At 41.3% G+C, this 20,817-nt stretch overlaps 1 protein-coding gene across 5 annotated transcripts in view; it reads right to left on the reverse strand.

Annotated features, from left to right (window-relative positions):
* Positions 1-2,528: 2,528 nt before the first annotated feature.
* Positions 2,529-20,817, reverse strand: part of plekhm2 (pleckstrin homology domain containing, family M (with RUN domain) member 2) — a 47,582-nt gene continuing 29,293 nt past the window's right edge. For 4 of the 5 annotated variants that reach the window (XM_060938325.1, XM_060938324.1, XM_060938322.1 and 1 more), the window contains 11 exons: positions 20,658-20,727; positions 20,187-20,277; positions 16,846-16,910; positions 15,217-15,305; positions 13,998-14,130; positions 7,430-7,620; positions 7,268-7,333; positions 6,971-7,130; positions 6,522-6,701; positions 6,158-6,274; positions 2,529-4,183 (listed from right to left, as the gene is read on the reverse strand). In XM_060938325.1, the coding sequence (XP_060794308.1) occupies positions 4,046-4,183; positions 6,158-6,274; positions 6,522-6,701; positions 6,971-7,130; positions 7,268-7,333; positions 7,430-7,620; positions 13,998-14,130; positions 15,217-15,305; positions 16,846-16,910; positions 20,187-20,277; positions 20,658-20,727 (1,300 nt within the window). In that variant the 3' untranslated portion in view covers positions 2,529-4,045. The remainder of the gene's footprint in view (positions 4,184-6,157; positions 6,275-6,521; positions 6,702-6,970; positions 7,131-7,267; positions 7,334-7,429; positions 7,621-13,997; positions 14,131-15,216; positions 15,306-16,845; positions 16,911-20,186; positions 20,278-20,657; positions 20,728-20,817) is intronic. The other variant, XM_060938323.1, reaches the window with a different exon arrangement.

The following is a 20,817-nucleotide window of genomic DNA, read 5'->3' on the forward strand; positions in this document are numbered from 1 at the left end:
TGGTTGAGTAAAGCAAGTAATTTGAACTTAATATTAAAAATAATTGAAATAAAAAAAATTGAAATTAAAATGCAAAATATAATAAAATAATGCATCTATTCATTAATTCAGGGATATTTTCTTGTTTCTTTCACATTATAGGCTTAAGTAAACACTTTTGCTATCCAAACAGCTTTTTTTTGAGTGAGGGGGCCTATTGCCCCACCTCAGGGGGCCTTTTACCCCACTGGGGGGATAAAAGGCCCCCTTGGCACAATGTTTGTTTTTGTTAAAAAAAAATTAAGTATTAACTTTAGGCAAACTTTAGGTGGCATTATTGTTCATGTCACTGTTGTCAAAACTATGATTAAAACTAAACACATGGTTCATTTCAACTTGGAGAAAAACTGAATTTTCCTTAAGGGGGGCTTTTTCCCCCCACTCTACTCTTCAGAAACCTTTTATTTTTGTTCCGCGTCTTTCTCAGTTTTGTTTGACGCAATTTATTTTGGGTGCGATTCCAGCTTTCTCGTTCAATATCATAGTCGCCACTGAAGTCCACTCGATCCTTGTTTACCATCAATGGATCGGTCATTCGTCAAACAGTCCGCCAGAATCCGAGTAGGGAATGGCTGAGCGTAGCTGTCAGTCAAACACAAGTTAGCCAATGGGAATGCATTCCTGGACAGCCCACCCACACGTGAAGTCTGTGCCAAAACTGCAAGCAAAAAGTCAGGGAGCGCAAACGAGAAAGCTGGAATCGCAACCAAAATAAATTACGTCAAACAAAACTGAGAAAGACACGGAACAAAAATAAAAGGTTTCTGAAGAGTAATAGACTGATATTTTGCACGATTACACGAATAATTTGTTTGCCAGTCTAAAAAAATTGACTTTTGTCTTTTGTATTTTGATTTGTCGTTTTTGTTTGATATTTCAAAAAGTATTGTATGAACATTTTGGCACAAAATCGATTCCATAAATTACAAGAATTAAAAAGAAAAAATCTGAAAGTCTAAATTACAATTGCGTGCATTAAGGGCTTAGAGTCAGATTTGTTTCTGTTCAGCATTAATTCATTTGCTTTGAAAGTTTATTGTATTGTGTGTAGAATACTGTCTTCCTCTGGAAACCATAATGAGCAAACAGAATAATCTTTAATAAAAAGATTTAGACCCAACCATTCTTATTGATTTTACATAACCGCACATATCCATGCTGGATAGCATATTTTTTGATGCATTAGAACAGAACATAAATATTTCAGATTGATCGCGGGGATTTTAAATATTCAGATATTATAAGAGTTGAGTTTTAATTAAACACATATGATTCCATTTTACAGCTTATTGCACAAACAATGTTAAATACACTATCCAGCCAAACCTGACGTTCACACCTATATGTGCTTGTTGAACATCCGATTCCAGATTTAGTCCCCTGTTGCTGTTAACCTGTACTCTTCTGGGAAGGCTTTCTACTAGAACTGGGTAAGCAGAGAGAAAGAGAGCTGCTGAACAGCACAGAGCAGTGTGTGTGGTTGGTCCCTTTTTATATGGACTTGAGAAAGACAATGTGGTGCCTGAATGGTATGCGTAGTTCTTTTTTTTTTTTTGACCCTAGATTTAACCAAGGAGTATTGGTCGATTCCCTTTACTCCAATATCCCTCCAAAAAAGGCATTTTCCACTACATTTGGGTTACACCAAATTGGTACTCCTTCCATTTGGGTTGTTTGGAGCACCTGTGACGCTTCAACATCCAGACAGAATCTTCTTCCTGTACAGTGCATGCGCTGCTACCTATTTAGATGATCTCATTTATAGTAAATGCTTGGCCGTTGCATTTACAGTATCTGAGGGTCCTGAGGTCCTTGAGATGGGCAAGACTTTCAGCAAAAGCCCAAAGTAATGTGCACTGGGGCAGGTGGAATCACAGTATCTGGGCTACCAGATACTTTGGGTCATGGGCAGGTGTCCCCAGATTAATAAGACCGCAGCTACTGGGTCCAATACTACTGCCTGGTGGGACGCCCTTTTACTCTGTGTTCCAATCACACCCAGCTCCAATGGCATCCTTCAGGCAGTGGAGTCAACACACGGCTCACCCATTGGTATCTGTCACTTCAGCCATTTAAATCTGAGGTGGTCCAGGGGCACAGAGGGTGGTGGCAGATTACCTCTCCCACCAGGGAGGGGGTCGAGTCAGCTGCCGACTGGACGGCTCCCTGGCCTGAGGGTCAGCTGTTGATGGAGAGGAGGCAGGCTGAAATCAACAAACAGTGCACGATTATTGCCATTAAGAACAGAGCGAGTGGGTTGCATAGTACAGAAAAGTGCGTGTGTGAAATTGAAGTGCTAAACAACGCGAGGGGGGGGGGGGGGGGATTATAGCCACACCACACTTTTTGAAGTATTGCAAGCCTGCCTACAGTTCCTCATTTCCCATGAACCACACATGGGTGCAACGGTCAGATGTGCGTACACTTCACTGTGTAGTGTAGACATGTTAATGATTTATTAATGAGGCTTTCAATAATGAGTCTCAATGTATTTTACATTTGTTTATTTCCCCATTTACAAAACAAAATGGTGAGAACATTTTAAAAAATCCAAAAAAAAAAAAATCATGCAGTATTTAGTGCATTTAAAATCAAGTATTAGACCAAAGGTTAACAATGCCAAAGCATACATATAAATCAAGGAACTAAATACAAACAGAATATGTACATACACATTACATATTTTATTTTAAAAAAATGTATACAATTTCATCATTCCAACTCTAATCCACCATTGCCCAGCAATGTCCAAACATCCAGGTTACAGTTAATTCGGACAAACTTCTTCAAACCTGAGGTTCCATAACTTATCACGTTAAGCCATAACAGCCTGTGAAACATTCTCAAAAGTGCTCACAAACCTAAATTTAAAAAAAAAAAAAAAAAAACCACCAGCGGTATTACCAGAGTGTACCTTGTGATGGTATGGCAGAATCATGGAATGGCTATTCAATTTAAAAAGGAACTGCTGAAAATGTTTTTTTTTTAATTAACGTTAGGATAGTCTCAATGTTCTCAAGCATAATTACACACTTGTGTATAAAATGTACAATATGACCAAGCAAGCCATTTGTTTTACATGGATGGAGCATGTGTGGTTCTCAACAAAGTGGTTCCGTAAAAGTCAAGCAAACTCATCTAAAGGTGATGGGATCTGGGAGACATAAAAGCAGTTTCACAGACCAATGCTTAAACACTGGTTGGCTAAGGCAATAAATACAAAAAGATAAAATTGCAAATAAAATTAAGGATTACATGGCTACAGTTTCCAAAAGAAGCATTAGGCCCTAAAATGCATGAGCAAAAAGCTTCGTCCAGGCTGATGGATTATCTGTCGCACAGCAATTACATTCGCCTCATGAGTAAAATCAGAATAGATGATGTTAGTAAAAGCAATGCAGAACAACGCAAAAAGTATGTGCAATCTTGCATTCTGGTTCAAGCAAGCATCGTCTTTCCTTCATAACCTGCTCAATCATTTCATTTTTTGTTCTCTTTATGCAGTGCTGAACATGCGGCGGGATTTGACGATATATTCAGCATCAACATTTAGCAGCCAGAAAATAACCATGTTTCAGTAACAGTCAAGAGAGTAAACCATTGACTGAAGTCCATCAAAAAGTACCTTTGCATACATAATGCGTTTTAGTGAGGTATTTAATAAACAGAGCTTTACAAGGAGGAAAGTAACGTTAACCAAGAACTCTGTATTTACACTGTACATGTGTGACAAAGTGTTTGAATTTTCATTAATGACCTCCATTTGTAGCCAGTCACCGCATGCACAGTGTTTACAGCTTACTCTGGTTGTTTTTTTGTTTTTTTTCCTTTTTTCTTCTCCCCCCTTTCCACCCACCCACACCCTTTCCCATTTGTTTAGGTTAAAAGGTTTAGTACGCCAACTCATTTGTGCAATATGCTGATGTGTGTTTCCGGCCTCACACAGCCTGCTGTTTGTACCTACAAATACTTGCCCCCAATCTATCCTGGCCCGACTGACAGGCTCTCAGCACCATGGGTCTCTGTGGCACCTCCCTCTGTGTAGACTATCACTCCTCTGCCAGGCACTCCTCATTAACTCCAGGGCTTCTCTGCACCGGTTCTGCATCAGCTCATCTGATAAAGCCTTACGAGCCAGAGAGACCTGACCAACAGAGACAAGGAGAACACGATCCCCATGAGAAAAGAACTTGTGCAAATATTTTTGACTTTATGAAAAATTCAACCAGACTGACTTGCATATTTGTATATTTACTGCGATTTTCATGAATTACTTTGTAATGAAATTCTGAGTTGATGTTTTTCCTTTAGTCAGAAATTTACAATGTCATGGCAATATTGGGTTTTCAATCATTTCTTTGAACTGTTCTTTTTCTGGGTCAGAATGATTATACAACATACATCTTTAAAGGGGGGGGGACCAAGAATTTGGTACACAACTTTTATTTTTGGCTTTTTAAAAAAAAAATCAATCAAACACAGGGTCAAAAATATACATACACCCAATTAGATTATTAGTTCAGTGGTGCTGATGGTTCCATAGTCTTAACTTGCCAAGGCCAAAGCCTCTTAACTTCCTGTTAGCAGGCAGGTTCTCTGTGCTGACACAAGCTATTGGGAAGCGTAACCACTTTGGTCTGGAAGACGACCCAAACTGCCTACCTCAGCTAAGAGGAAATTGGTTTGGATGGTCAGGAACAACCCAGGAAACACCAAAGTACAGTACAAGTAATTGGAAGCTGCTGGAAAACCAGTGTCACTGTCCACAGGCAAAGAAGTCTTACATCACCATGGACCAAGAGGCTTGCTTGCTTGCATGCATGCATCAAAGCCCCTACTTCAAATTTGACATTTTCAAGCTGGATTAAATGTTTGCAGCTGACCATATGGATAAAGAAAAAGCCTTCTTGTGGAAAGTTGTATTGCTATAGTACACCCTGATTTATTGAGGCAGGCTTTTTTAAAAAACTGTCTGAGTTTAGGCACAAACAAACATGCTTTCACTGAGCGGTAAGTGATTAAACAAGCAGTTTTTCCCCTTTGGTAAAATCAGGTGCAAGGCGCTATAATAATAATTAGAATAAACATTTTTTGTGCGCTCTTGCTGACACTCCTTAAAATACATATTTACAAGGTCTTTGAACTTGATCCTTCAAGAAATCCCAGCAAATAAGTAATCAAAGTAATAAATATTTTCTTATATATTGCTTATTTGCTGGGATTTCCCGAAGGATCAAGTTCAAAGACCTGATGCCTCGGGAAATCCCAGCAAATAAGCAATATATAAGAAAGAAGTAATAAATATTTTGTGTTATAGCAAACATACTAGAATTATAGTGCATGTGCATGCACCGCTATTGGTATGCACCCCTACAGGGGCTGAGAGGAAATGGGGGGCTTCTTAGGGGAACCACAATGCTGGGCTCAAAATTGTAATGACACTTTTGGGTCTTCAAGACTTTGGCAAAAAAAAATGTGTAAACCTCCCAATAACTTGTACTTGTCAGACAAACCTTTTCGCTGCTGGCACAGAGAAGCTACCAGCAGTCCATTGGCCCAACCCTAGCACACACTAACTGTTTTGGTTTTTTTAATAAATAAATAAATAAATGCCCAGGGCGGCATGGTGGTGTAGTGGTTAGCGCTGTCACCTCACAGCAGGAAGGTCCTGGGTTCGAGCCCTGTGGCCGGCGATGGCCTTTCTGTGCAGAGTTTGCATGTTCTCCCCGTGTCCACGTGGGTTTCCTCCGGGTGCTCCGGTTTCCCCCACAGTCCAAAGACATGCAGGTTAGGTTAACTGGTGACTCTAAATTGAGCGTAGGTGTGAATGTGAGTGTGAATGGTTGTCTATGTGTCAGCCCTGTGATGACCTGGCGACTTGTCCAGGGTGTACCCCGCCTTTCACCCGTAGTCAGCTGGGATAGGCTCCAGCTTGCCTGCGACCCTGTAGAACAGGATAAAGCGGCTACAGATAATGAGATGAGATAAATGCCCCCCCACCATCATATACTGTATACCCCGGTGAAATGTCAAGACAGTATGAAGGTATTTGGGGGGGGGGGGATACCACCCAAGCCTACTTCTCATAAAAACACTAATCATTTCCTGAGACCATTACCTGAAATATAGATGTCCACACAGAACCAAGTTCCTCCAAGAGCCGATTCCTCTCCCCACAACCACTAAAATAAAGAACCCATGGGGGAAGGAACTGAGAGCGGTCGGTTGCAAATTCCTGCATTTAAAAAAATAAATAAAATCATTTAAAAAAGCAGCACATAGACCACGTAAGGGATCAATTTGAAAAATGTGTCTCTCCATCCTTGCCTAATAAATGACATGCATGAACACCCACTCGAAACTCCACTTTGTACTTGAGCAAGTTCAGAAGTACTACCAGGAAATCTAATTTATTCGTATTTATTTCTCTAGTGGCATTAAGTTAAATGAGGAGATGGTGTGAATATCCTGTTCTCTCTTACAATAACACAATATTCTTTATCCTCCTCAAGGCAGACAGCCGTGATGTCACTGACATCAGCTGCACCAAGCGAACGGAAAAAACTGGTCTGGCAATCCTGATGACAGGTCAACAGCTTCTTGTCAGTCAGAACAAGGCAGCATGGGATACAAGGTGTTGGCGCTACTCCCTGTGGAATCACCTGAGAGATAAAGATGAGCTCAGAAATCAAAGTGGCTTTTCTGCAGAAAGCAGTGTAATGGCTCAGATGGCAACTCATGTACAGTAGATGAAGAACTGTCACGTAATGAAGAAATGTTGCAAAACATGCAGTGTCGACGCCGACATATGCAGACTGTTAATAAAAGCTGCGATTTGGGCTAAATACTACTACTGCTACTACTAATAATAATAACAACCAAAAGTCAAAATAGCTAAAGGGTGGGTAGAGCAATCCAAGGCTAAACTTACTCCTTTAGACACAGCCTGACAGATGAGCTGCATCCATTCTGCCATGTCCAGCTCGTTTTCAGCACTCAGCTCTAGAGGAGCGCGTGCAGTCAGGATCACCTGGAATGCATGCGGCCTCTCCGTGCTGTTTGACCGTCTGCAGCCTCCACAGTACTCACCCCTGCAAAGTGCAACATACACATAGATACACATTTCTGGCCCTTCACCATAACTGATTCAAAGAGGCACAGAGGCTCTGGAACAAGTGTCTGGCAAAACCAGTTAAGAAAAACTATTGACTCAGGTAAACACGCTTACCCCATGGTAATTGACATTAATGGAATAACGTCAGTCCTTTCAGTATATAAGAAGAGGGTGCCACTGCTGATCAGAACATCAAGCATGTGTGAAAACAGACAGACAGTTTAACCACTAGGACAATGTGTACATTTTATCTTGAATAAGCCCTTGTTGCTGTACCTGAGAACAAGGTAACAACTCCTCCATAGCTCCTTCCCCAGGTATGAAGTCCCAGTTCGATATAGAAGTGCTCCTTCCTTGGTGCTGCTGGACTTCCCTGAGCCTGACGGAGAGCTGGGAGTGCCCACACCCACTTCCATGGGGTCCTCCCAGTGAACGAGGGAATAGAGACGAATATGGACCTCTGACACCTGCACACATACAGGTAGTGCATGGCCACCATGAAGAAAAGTAAAACAAAAAACACACTAGCTACAGCAACATTAACAAAAACTTAGCCGAGTCATCGCCATGAAACCATTCAAAATACCATAGCAAGAATGATTTTAACAAAATCAACCGTGAGCTACTGCTCACTTATGTATACCCCGTGCTCCCACTTCTATCAGAATGTAAGCAATCGAAGCAATAGGACACTTCTTATGAATGTTGACTTCAACAAATAATTAACCCTCAGACAAGTAAAGAGCAGTGTTCTCCCCAGGTATTTCAAATAGTATCCTGGTAAACGGTCTTTTGAAATAGCGTCAAAATCCACCCTGTACATTTCGTAAATACATTCGGTTGGTAAACAGGAAGTCGATGTGCGACAGACCTGAAAACGGTATACACGGTATAGAACCCCAAGCTGAAGTTTGGTACCAAAGATCAAGCAGGTGCGATTTGTAGTTGCTGAGAAAAACGTTACGAAAATTTTATAAATCCACGCTATACGTTTCATAAATAGATTCAGTCCGTAGACAGGAAGTTGATGTGCGACAGACCTGAAAATGGTATACACGGTATAGAACCCCAAGCTGAAGTTTGGTACCAAGTGGCTATGATTTGTGGTTGCTGAGAAAAAGGGTGTTTCGGATAGACGGACAGAGGTAAACCAGTATACCCCCCTCTTTCAGAGCAGGGGGTATAAAAATATGAACATTTAGTAATATAACCAAAGATAATTGTAATTTAAACAGTAAAATAAAAATATTTTGAGGAAAAAAAAAAAAAAAAAAGATATATTAGATGCTTTCAAATAAAATATTAACTGAACTCTTGTATTATAAGAAGAAGAAAAATGAAGTGTGCATCCTCCGCAACATTTCTGAAGGACGCTTAAAAAAAAAAAAAAAAAAAAAAAAAAAAAAAAAACACACCACCACACACAGTTTAATTCTGAATGAAGCAACATCTGCCTAGCCTAGTAAACTAGACCCACCTGCCTAGCGGCCAAAAATATTTTTGCCTACGAGTGGGTCTAGCCTCGCACCATATCAACAAAACACCCCGGGCATCAAATCCTGCCCGCCAATCACAACGCAAGGTTTTTGTTTGGATTCTTTGGGCGAGCTTTTGCAGGAGTGACGACAAAGCTGCGCGATGCTGGAGAAAGCACAACAGGAAAGATGGCTACGGCTAGTGAACAGCACGCGTTTGACTCCGCTTTGGAATCAGTTTTAGAAGAATTAGACTTGGAGTTTTCGTTGAAACATGAGCAGGAAGAGGCTCTCCGCTCATTCCTTTTCAAGAAGGACGTTTTTGCTGTTTTGCCGACCGGCTATGGCAAAAGTCTGATCTACCAGCTGGCTCCGCTCGTAGCCAAAAGGATGGGGCTAGTTTGTGCAGTACAAAGAATTAATAAACAGCTTTGAAACATTACTTTTTGATTGTTTCTTATTTTCCCGTTATTTTAAATTTAAGGGAAATTATTTCACCAAACACCACTAAATTTAAAAAAAAAAAAAAAAAAAATAAGTTTAAGCAAACCCTTGAAAAACACTTGAAAAAAAAAAAAAAAAAAAAAAAACGAGTCAAGTATGTGGTACAGACTCCAAACTTGTGGTCATTATCTCCAAACTTCTTAATATCTACAACCTGTTTATTAATTAATACGCATTTTGAAAAATTATTTATTTCAAGGCCTCCCCCACTGCTTTCTGTCGCTCTGACTACATCAGTCACTGTTGCGCTGATTGGTCAGAGCGTTGGCCTATACGCACACAGACAGTTTGAAAGACAACGGGTTGTCCCTACCCACACCCTTCGGAAATGTCTACAATCGAGACCAGACTAAATATTCACATTTAGTCTGGCTTGCCAGGCTAACATCTGCCAGTACCTTCAAGATAGCTACCAAGTAAGCAGCTCTCTCTAGATATTTCTTGAGTTAAAAATTAAACACTGTGTACACAGACAACAGTCTTGTCATTAAGGATACAGGTAGTTTTCCACATTGAGTAAAACATAAGGATTTAAAATTTATGAAAACACTACATTAGGCCAAACAAAATAATGTGTTTCCTGGGTTTTCAAAATAGGGTAGGTAGGTAGGGGGGGAAAAAAAAAAAAAAAAGTATCCCAAAAGTTTACGACAAATTTTCTAGGGTAGGTAGGAAAAAGTGAGAAGTTTCCTTTGAAAACTTTTTTTGCAAAATACTCATTAAACGTTTGCAACTGATCCCAGAATGTCAGAACTGTGTGATTTGTTGTAGGAAACAATGTTGTAGTTACTCTATAGTTCTTCATATGGAAATATTTTTAATTGTTGTGAATATCTTTTGCATTGCAATAGGCTGATTTGACAAGTAAACATTTCTGTCCACTGTGTCGCTTTTTGTTCCGAGGCGAACCTCCATTTTATATGCACCCGGAAGAATCGATGAAATATACTGTGCATGTGCAAGCAGTCATTTACATCTGACCCTTCGAGGCATGAACACAAGGGTGGCCAGTTTTTCTACTTAAAAATCTAAGATAATCATCATTGTAGCACTAGCAAGAATACACAGCATTGTTCAGCTATGTATTCGATTGCATCTAACGGTGACCCCTGTCTAGAAATGCCTACGAAATTTGGCTTTGCTGCGACCTCTGGTGTCCGAGTTATAAACGTTTAAAGGTGGGCTGGAGCCATGGATCAAATCAAAACTTAAGTCACTGAGCAGCGCTTGCACGGTGGCGAATGACTGGCCGAGGCACCGTCCTACCAGGCCGTGCCCGTGCTGGTTTGAAAGGGCTGGGGTAGAGGGAGGTGCGTGTTGGTTGTCAATTTACTCCTGACGGGCCTCGTGTCTTTCGGCAAATACCGAATGGTTTATATGACGCCCTAGCGGTTCTCGTTTGACTCGCCAGGTGGCTGCCAAGCAGGTAGGGTCGGGTGCGAGAAATAGTTTGTTTATCGTGGTCATAAACAGTTGAAGGGTCGCAGTGTTTTTACAGGGTCGGTCAGGTAACCGGAAACACATATTTTGTTTGGCCTTAAAGGGCTGATGACACAAACATGACTCTACGCAATTTCTTAGTGTTGCCAGATTGGGAGGAATCCCGCCCAGTTGGGCGGTTTCAAGTGCATTTTGGTGGGTTTTGAACATATTTCGGGCTGGAAAACTTCAGCAGTATCTGGCAACAGATACTGCTGATGTTTTCCAGCCCAAAATATGTTCAAAACCCACCAAAATGTACTTGAAACCGCTCAACTGGGCAGGAAACCTCCCAATCTGGCAACACTGTGTAGGCACTGCTGATGGTAGTAACACACGTTTGTGATGAACTAAACACCCAAGAGATTCTTTTAAGCTGGGAAGGGTGTCAAAACAATCCAAATCGAAGTGTTCAGAGCACAGGACGGATGTTGGTGAGGGCTCCCACTTGTCACGAGTGCGCCTGATTTGCTTCACCCACTTCGCATGCAGCTCGCGGGATCTCTGGGAAACTTGAATAAACTTACCCCATCCTTGTAGGTTTTGGAGCAAAAGCCGGCAACACAATGCGAAGGCATAATAACTAATAAAATATATATATAATAATGTATAATAATAATACTAATAAATGACAAACTGAACACCTGTCGCATCAACAACAAACTGGTAAGTTAGGAGGAAGGTTCTTTCGCTGACGTCATATAGCTCCTCCTCCTCTTTCGTCTCCTGGGTGCTGCAACCCTGTCAAATTTGCCCAAATAGCCGCGTTTATCATAACTTGTAAAATAGGCGCCTTCGTGAATTAATATATGGATCATCGGGAATTACTTTTTATGTTATAAAACATCGCCAAAGATGTCAAAAACGTGTCATCAGCACTTTAATGTCCAATTATGTACACGGAGTAAAAATTTGCCAAGTCATCATGGCTTCTCTATTGTTAGCAAAACATGCTAAGGTTCATCCTCCACAACACCACTCTCACTTACTGCTACAATTTAAGACCAGTTACAGTAGAGAGAACAACCGTTTCCATAATGAGAATTTTATCATACAGATTATATCAACAACCAGTTTGGCTTCACCAAGCAACTCTCGAGTCAGATCCACTGCACAAAGGAGGCAGTGAATCACCACCACTTGCCCTGTAGTGACCCTCTTAGAGAGTACAGCCTAGGGGGAATGCAGAGAATTGATATGTTCCTCTGAGCCAACAGAGGCATTCAAATGGTGAGCCATTTCTTGAAGGATATGACATGATGAAAAGAAAAGGGAGGGGGACCCCCAACCAAGCTCTAGGTCAGCACCAGGACCTAGCGGAACCTCTTAAGGTGTACAAGCACTGCCCAAGAACGTTACATTAGCTCTGGAGAGTATTCAGGTTTGTCTGGGAGAGACAGACAGCATGGCAGGGCAGTGGAGGTTTGCTGATGGGATGTGGATTCCTAAGGAAGAGGACTCCAAGGACATCAGTTCAGAATCATTACCATGCTCAGTGTGGAAGGGAAAAATTTCTTTAGCATGGTAGCGAAGCAACAGTTCTTCTTCAGTTATCGGCACGTTGACGCTGCAGTGCCGAAACATGGCATTGTGGGGGCCATCAGGCTGTTTAGAGCATACAGGCAGGGTCACACGGCTTCTCAGGGAAGCCAAGGAGAACGAAAGCAACCTTCCGGTGCTATGGTTTGACCTCAAAAATGCCAACAGCCCCACAAGCTTGTGGAAGAAGCACTTGTGAGATGTTCTAGCAGGTACCAGAGACATTCTGGATTATTACAACGATTTACAAATCAGGGTCTTGGCAGGGGAGCAAACGAGCGATGCTTTTCAACACAAGATGAAACTTCATATCTTCACAGCACTGTGTAATGTTTATATTATATGGACACGTCTACAAAAAACAAAAATAGGCAACTTAAAAGAATTTTCATTTTGACAACATGCGCCAAGTCAGTGGGAAAACACTGGGAGTGACCTCATCGGAGTGAAGATATCGAGGAAATGTGTCACTCAGATCAGTGATGTATTTTGTATGAAAAATGCAAGTTCAGCATGAGAAGATAAACTCCACAGTTCATCAATTTCCTCACGAGTGAAACAGAATTCTGTCACAGTTTTGGTTCTCCATGTCCCAGATAGAGCTTGTACGAAAAATAGGAGTGGCACATTTCCCAGTAAAACTGGTGTCATTTATTTTTTTTAATTTTTATTATTTTTTTAAACATGCACACAAACTGTATGCAGAAGTCTTATGCCGCTTTTCCACTACCAACGCGGCTGAGTTGGGCTGAGCCGTGCCGTGCTGAGTCGAGCTGAGTGGGGCTGTTGGAGTTGCATTTCGACTACAACCGCGCTGAACCGTGCTGGCTGGAAGTGGGTGGACACATTGGGTGGAGTTAGTGAAAGTGGGTGGATGTCACGTGATGTCGTTAGGCGGCGCAAACAGTGACATCAGTGACCTTTTAAGCGGTAGTCTCACGACCCGGATAGTAAACAATAAACATGGAGTCGTTGGTGTTGCTGGTCTTGGTGCTGTGGCTTGTTGTCACCGACAACGCCAACAGATACTGGCAAGAGTGTATAGATGAGGCGAGGCGCATAAGGCTTCATAATTATTCTTCTTCCGGGTTTACAGATCCCAGCGTGCTTGTGGGGCGTGTGAGGACACTCCTCCTCACCAATCAGTGCACAGGGGAGTGTCTCCTCACGCCCCTAGCCTCGCTCAGCTTGGTTTGGCTCGCTTCAGCCCCACTCCAAAACCGTGCGAGTTTTGGGGGCTGAGCAGGGCTGAAGCGAGCTGAGTCGTGCTGTTCTGAGGTAGTCGAAACGCGAGCCGTGTCGGGCTGAAGCGAGCTGAAAAAGGGTAGTGGAAAAGGGCCATTAGGTACCCTATTTTTCATACAAACTTTGTTCTATTTTATGACTACATTATCAAGTTAAAAAAAAAAAAAAAAAAGAAAGAAGTTATCATCTGAGCAACATAGCCAACCACTTTTCAGATTAAAAAAAACATAATAAAGGCTGCTGGGTTTTGCGGCAAAATTAAGAAGCAAGTGTGAAGTGTCCAAAAGAACTGTGACTGGTTCTGCAAGATGCTCAATAAAACCTCCAGCTCATTTCCTTATAAAACTGCGCTCATTGTATTCAAGACGATTTTTATTTTTTTATTAAAGCAAAGGGTTGTCTCACACCAGATACTGACTTTGTTTCATTTATTACAGCTTACTGCTGTTTACAGTTTGTTTGGTTTTTTTAAATGTTGAAACATTATTTTTAAGCCATTTCTGGTCGACAGCATTTCTTTACACATGCCCAAGACTTTTGCACAGTATTTTGTGTGCGCGTGAGAGATATTACATACATACACATATTCCTGCTCCACTTACCTCACAGTGTGACTCTTGGCACACAAACTTAGTCAGAGCCAGCTTCTCCATAGTCGCATCAGTCAGTATAGCAGGGTAAGGCAGTTCAGTACAGCTGTTCTTCATTGCAGACTCAAGCATACTGAGGAACCAGCTACAATGTGGAGAGAAGGGGATGGAGAACAACTTAACAAGGGACTGTTTCAACATACACCATCAGTTTTCACTTTACCTCAGTCACACATGTCAACCTTTGGTCAATCAAACCTGTATAACCAACCTCCAAAATCCGTATTTCCCTTATAAAATCCGTATAAGATGCAAATTAAAATAATTTACCTAAAATTTGAATGATAATTAACAATGATATATCCAAGTTACTTTCTATTCAATATTAATAACAATAAACCTTCAGAATGAATACAAAGCTCCAATGTTCGACAAAAACACAAAGTGTCACTCTAATGTTCTGAATTGTACTCCATGACAGCTTTTTTTTTAGCAGTCTGCACCAATACCTCACGAGGCTGCATGTCACAGCAAGTGTCTGTGTTGATCTTGCCGGAGTGCCCATTCAGAATCTTTTCAGTCGCTACTGAAAGTCGCTCAGGTAGAAATACGCGTTTCAAGCAAAATGTTACTTCCGGGTTGGCGGGATTCTAGCAATGCGGTGTGCGCATGATCAAAAGTGGAACGAAGTCTTGCTACCACAAGATAACGCGCGATTTCATAAGACTCTTTACTGGCTGTTTGTGCTTTCTGTGGTGTACAGTACGTTTGTAAATGTTATGCGCTTTTTTTTTTTTATCATTGTGGGAATTGATTATAGCTCTAAATAAATATTGAAGTTTTTTTAAAGAATCCGTATAACTTTATTTGTACGCCCGTATACTACGTTTATTGAATCAAATCCGTATAAAATACGGACATTCTGTATAGGTTGACATGTATGCTCAGTAGCACTCTAGTACTGAATGGTCTGCTGCGCAGCAGTTAGTTACTTAACTGCTTAAAGACACCCAGTTTGACTAAATCAGTAAGTTACAAAGTTTAGTAGAGCAGAAAAAGCCCAGGACAGGAGCTGAACAACTGCTGCTTTAACCAAACAGCAACAGCCCCAGATAAGGGGGGGGGGGACACTATCTTCATTAATGCTTTTGGTCTGCATTTTTCCATCAGCATGGAACAATAAGATATGGAAATAAACGCACAAGTGAAACAAAGAATAATACAAACTAACATCGTGAGTGAAGAATCTGCAGTATCCAGAAGAAACTGCCTTCTTCTGTTAGTGCACACCAGAGTGACTGACTGCTGGTCCAAACCCACCTGGGGAGCAAAACCAATTTAAATTAATACGAAGAATATATTGAAACTAGACTGCATTTCCGCAGAGAAAATACAGTGTGCGCTTGCTGAGCTGTAGCAGAACAGCTAGCATGCCAATAGTTAGCATGTCAACATAGCATACTAACATAACATGCTAATAGAGAACATGCTATTTGTTAAAATTCTAACACTTTAAGGCCAATATGCTGACAGCTATCATGCTAACAGCTAACAGGCTAACAGCTAATATGTTAACTTTTAGCATGCTAACACGCTGAGGGTGACATGCTAACAGCTAGCATGCTAACATGCTCAGGCGAACTCACTAACAGCAAACATGCGAACTCTGCATGCTACCATGCTAATCCTAACGTTAACAGCTCTCATGATAACATGCTAATGGTGAACATACTAACAACTCACGAGCTAACAGCAGGCATGATATCGTAATGGGTAACATGCTAACAGCTAGCATGGTAACACGTGAATGCTTATATGCTAATTGCTATCGTGTGCGTGTGTAAGTATTCCTAATAAAGTGGCCATTGAGTTGAAGTTGATTTGCTATCAAAGTCTCAAATGAGCAGATCCTTGCCAAATGCATCATCACCTATGGGGGAAGGGAGGAATGACTCAGTCAAGGTTCCACTGATTAGCGGTAAAATGGAGAAAAAAAAAAGGACGGATGAAAGGCAAGACAAAGACGAGTGCAGGTCAGAACCAATATCATGTGTGTGATGGGTGATTTGGCCTGAGGTGCCGTATGAAGTTTGGTGGATGTGTGGTGAAACGTTACTGAGCAAAACTCCATTCATTTGAATGGGGCCAAAAATCAATGGAAGCCTATGGAGGTAAAAAGAGATGCGTGAAAACCAAGGAAAAGACGAGTGCAGGTCTCAGATGAGGGGATGGATCTGTGCGGGGACTTGGCTTGAAGCATCAAGTGAAGTTTCTTGAAGCTTGGTCACTTGGTTAAAAAAATTGGAGTGAAAGTTTTTCTCCTGAAACACCATTCATTTTCAATAGGGCCAAAAATCAATGCAAGCCTATGGAGGAAAAAGGGATGAGCACAAAGAAAGGAAAAATATACGAGTGCGGGTCAGAACTGATTGCATGTGTGTGTCGGGGGAGTTGGCCTGAAGTATCACATGAGGTTTGGTGCATCTGTGATGGAGCGTGTCCGAGTAGGACGATTCAATTTATGAGCCCTATTCATTCTCTATGGGAAAAAAACAAAAGAAAAAAAGACAAGAACAAGAGAACGGGCGCATTGATCCAAAAGCTGTATACAAGCACACTACACTTCGGGCCAGACGTCTCTGTTGGAACGGTGTCTATCTCGAACGCCCTAGGAGTAGTCGTCGATCCAAAAAACGTGTCGGAATAAGGCAGAATAAGTAAGCTTAAGAACAATAGGTGTGCTAGCCTTTGGCAAGCACACTAATAAATCACTGGAGAATGTACTGCTTACACACACACGTGAAATGTTATTAGCAAACTTGGTTTCAAAAGAAATTGAAGTACTCCCATATTAACTCACAGATATGTAATCCAGTTCACTGTAGGACACAGCTTCCTCTACATTATATGGCTTGTCTGCTGCTCCTGAAAGAACAACATGCAATTATAGAATAAAGCCCATGTAAAAGATTAACCAATTAACCATCTGGGGTCGAGAGCTTCGCCGGCAAAGCTCAGCAGGTTTAGAATGAGATAATGAGATGAGTTTTATTATACAAGCATGATAAACATTGACAAACTTTACAATGTGCCCACTGCCAAATAATAAATTTTTTAAATTACCTAAATTAGAAGAAACATAAAACTTGTCACCTTACTCAGGCCCTGTCCACACGGCAACGGATTCAGGTGAATCCGATACAATTGTTTATCGTTTAGGCCTGGCGTCCACACGGCACCGGCGTTTTGGGTGCCCAAAACACAATCTTTTGAGAACGGGTTCCAGAGTGGAAAGATCTGGCAACGTTGCCGTTGCAAAGTCGTCTGGATGAGTAGAACGGATTTGTTTACGATGACGTCACAACCACATGACTGTCAGTGCTTCACGCCGGGTAGAAGTATAACGAACTCGATGCGAATTGTCAACAAATCCTATAACTTGGTTCATGAAACGCGCTTACAAAATATTTTCACTGTGAATATTTATTGTGTAATGGTGCAAAGTGAGTGAGAGAGAGAGAAAATAGCCCTTAGGGCAGAGTCAATCCCGCCAGCAAAAATAGGGAAAAAAAAAAGGAGCGATCTCACCTCTTCAGATGTTGGTTTAAGTCCTACAATACATTCCTCAAAAAGGGTGTAGAAGAGCAAATTAATCCATCAACGTGTAGCATTCAATTTATTCCGGACCATTAAAGACGCCGCCTTCCGCGTAGAATCATATGTCATCCTCGCCGCCATATTGGATAGGTCAAAGCGGAGAATAAAGATGCCTCATTCATGTGCTGCGTTTAACTGTACCAACAGGTTTACCGTCCAAACGAGATCACATGGGATTACCTTTCACAGGTGAGACTGGAAAAATACTTTTCATTGTATTTGGTCATTATAACGTAATTTTACGAACAGATTTTCCTGACTTTGTGGCTAATATGAAGTCTCGCGCATAATAGTTTATGCGCATGCGTCCTTACTTCTATTGTTCTGGTGTCTCCGAAGGGACCATCTTACAGCGCCCCTAGAGGTGTGGCATGTGTATTGCATCGTTTTCAGCAAGTGTTGCGTTGCCATATGGACCTGATATTTTACTGATCGTTGCCCATTTGGACGCGATATTTTTTTAAATAACATCTCGTTGCCGTTGTCGTGTGGATGTAGCCTCAGTCACACCAGAGTCGGAGCGCTGAGCACCCACTTATGCATTCATTTAAAAAAAAAAAAAAAAAAACACCCTACTATTCACATGGTAATGGCATGATAATCACCTTCACCCTTTCAGTTTCAATTATGTTCTCTTTCACAGTGGGAACACCCACCATAAACAGGATAAAATCTGTCAGTTATAGTTTAGGCTATTTGGAGGTAAAACTCGTGAGCTGGCATGCGGATTTTATGCACTTCGGATGATTCAGGACAGCGACTCAATTTGATCTTGAACTGCGACACTGATAAGCAATGCCTTTTTTAAAAAAAAACAAACAAACAAAAAAAAAACATCCATCCCAAGATCAACTCAAGCAAGTGTAAATATTTATTCGAGTCTATTTCTTATTAGCATATTGGTTGATATGCGTGCACTGTAGTGTATACACAGGAAAACTGCTCAGTCATTTTTTCCAGAGTTAAAAGTATCTTCCTCAAAAACAGTTAATTTTGCTCCATTTTGAGTTTAGAGAGTAAAATTTGGAGTTGGAGCAAAATTACAGTAACTGTGTAACATATCAAATCAAATCATTTGTATAGCGCTTTTAACAATAAACATTGTCGCAAAGCAGCTTTACAGAATTTGAACGACTTAAAACATGAGCTAATTTTATCCCTAATCTATCCCCAATGAGCAAGCCTGTGGCGACGGTGGCAAGGAAAAACTCCCTCAGACGACATGAGGAAGAAACCTTGAGAGGAACCAGACTCAAAAGGGAACCCATCCTCATTTGGGCAACAACAGACAGCCTGACTATAATATTAACAGTTTTAACAGGTATAACCCTCAACTGTCCTCATGGGGCCGTCCTTCACAGGAGCGGTGCGATAAAACTCATAAAACTCGATAAATTGGTTGCGGCTTTGAACCGAGTAAAATAGTACAAGAGTTAATGTCAAGACACATTGAATAGTCAAATACCAAAATTAAGTCAAATACCAGATAAATGAAGGTGTTGTAAAAAGCAGTTTTAGAACAGTGTTGGAACGCATTTGGGGGGGGGGACCAAAAAAAAAAAAACACCCACACATGACCTTATCCATTGTGAAAAATCGTTTTGATCACTTGACTTGATAGGATTAAGAGTTGGCAGTGGGAGGGGTTTTCACTCTTCTCATTGAATGGAATTTTTTACTCCTCTCATTGAATACCCCTCCCACTGCCAACCCTTTATCCCAAAATAGGACCTTTTTTTTTTGATGGACAGTTAATTGTCCAAATCAATGGAGCAGATTTAAGTTTTGTGCTTGATACATTCCTAAGACTGAACAGAAATCACATCAAGTGATCAAAACAGTTTGTCACAATGGGTAACTTTTTTTTCACACATTCTAACAGTTCTAAAACTGCTTTTTACAACATTTATCTCATCTCATCTCATTATCTCTAGCCGCTTTATCCTTCTACAGGGTCGCAGGCAAGCTGGAGCCTATCCCAGCTGACTACGGGCGAAAGGCGGGGTACACCCTGGACAAGTCGCCAGGTCATCACAGGGCTGACACATAGACACAGACAACCATTCACACTCACATTCACACCTACGGTCAATTTAGAGTCACCAGTTAACCTAACCTGCATGTCTTTGGACTGTGGGGGAAACCGGAGCACCCGGAGGAAACCCACGCGGACACGGGGAGAACATGCAAACTCCACACAGAAAGGCCCTCGCCGGCCACGGGGCTCGAACCCAGGACCTTCTTGCTGTGAGGCGACAGCGCTAACCACTACACCACCGTGCCGCCCAACATTTATCTGTGATTTTTTTTTTTTTTTAAGTACAATCATGACATATGTACTACACAGATTATTATTGTAGCTGAACTTGTGCAGAATACAAAAAAAGGTCATAGGATTTTGAAAATACTGCTTAGATTTGTTGAAATTGACAAAATCAGGAGTATGCTAAAATCATTAGAGTGCCAAAAAATACCCTCAGACCCCAGAGGGTTAATAAGACTAGAGTGATGGTCTGCTTCATTAGGTTGTGGAACTAGACTTACCTTTCCGCAACAGGTAAATATAACAGTCTGTTAGCAGAAGAAAGAGAGGCTGCAGATCCCCCTCCATGTGGCCTGTACTCATTCTCACCATCTGTAGAAAATGAACCAAAATTAAACCCAACACTTCAACCTAGGGAAGGTAATTTTGGAGAAATCAGCAAGAATATGCTAGATTTTGAAAGTAGCCAACCGAAAAATCCTACCTCCCTCCCTTCAGCCCTCCTCCCAAACCCACTCCTCTCATGAACACATACTGCCTGATTACTGTTAGAGGTCGAGTCCACAAAAGCAAGCATGGGGAGGGGGGAGGCGGGAGGCACTGTGCTCCATTTTAACAAAATAAAAGCCTTTTTGAATGCATCTTGGATGCATTTACATCTGGATATAATCCTGAAAATCAAGATCCAATGAAATGGCTGGGTGAAAATGTTCCTGAATTTGAAGAAATGTCATAAGAGATTTTAGACATACCTTAAAGAGTTGCTCTTCATTCTCCCGGAAGACATGAATCATAAGCAGTAGTAGGTGATTATTATCTACCCTGAAAATAAAACAAAAAAAACCATTTACGTTCTTTGTCCATCCTACAGAGAGAATAACTTCATATAAAAAGACAAGGGCATAAAACAAT

Source organism: Neoarius graeffei, chromosome 13 (assembly GCF_027579695.1).
Source record: "Neoarius graeffei isolate fNeoGra1 chromosome 13, fNeoGra1.pri, whole genome shotgun sequence".
Lineage (NCBI taxonomy): Eukaryota > Metazoa > Chordata > Actinopteri > Siluriformes > Ariidae > Neoarius > Neoarius graeffei.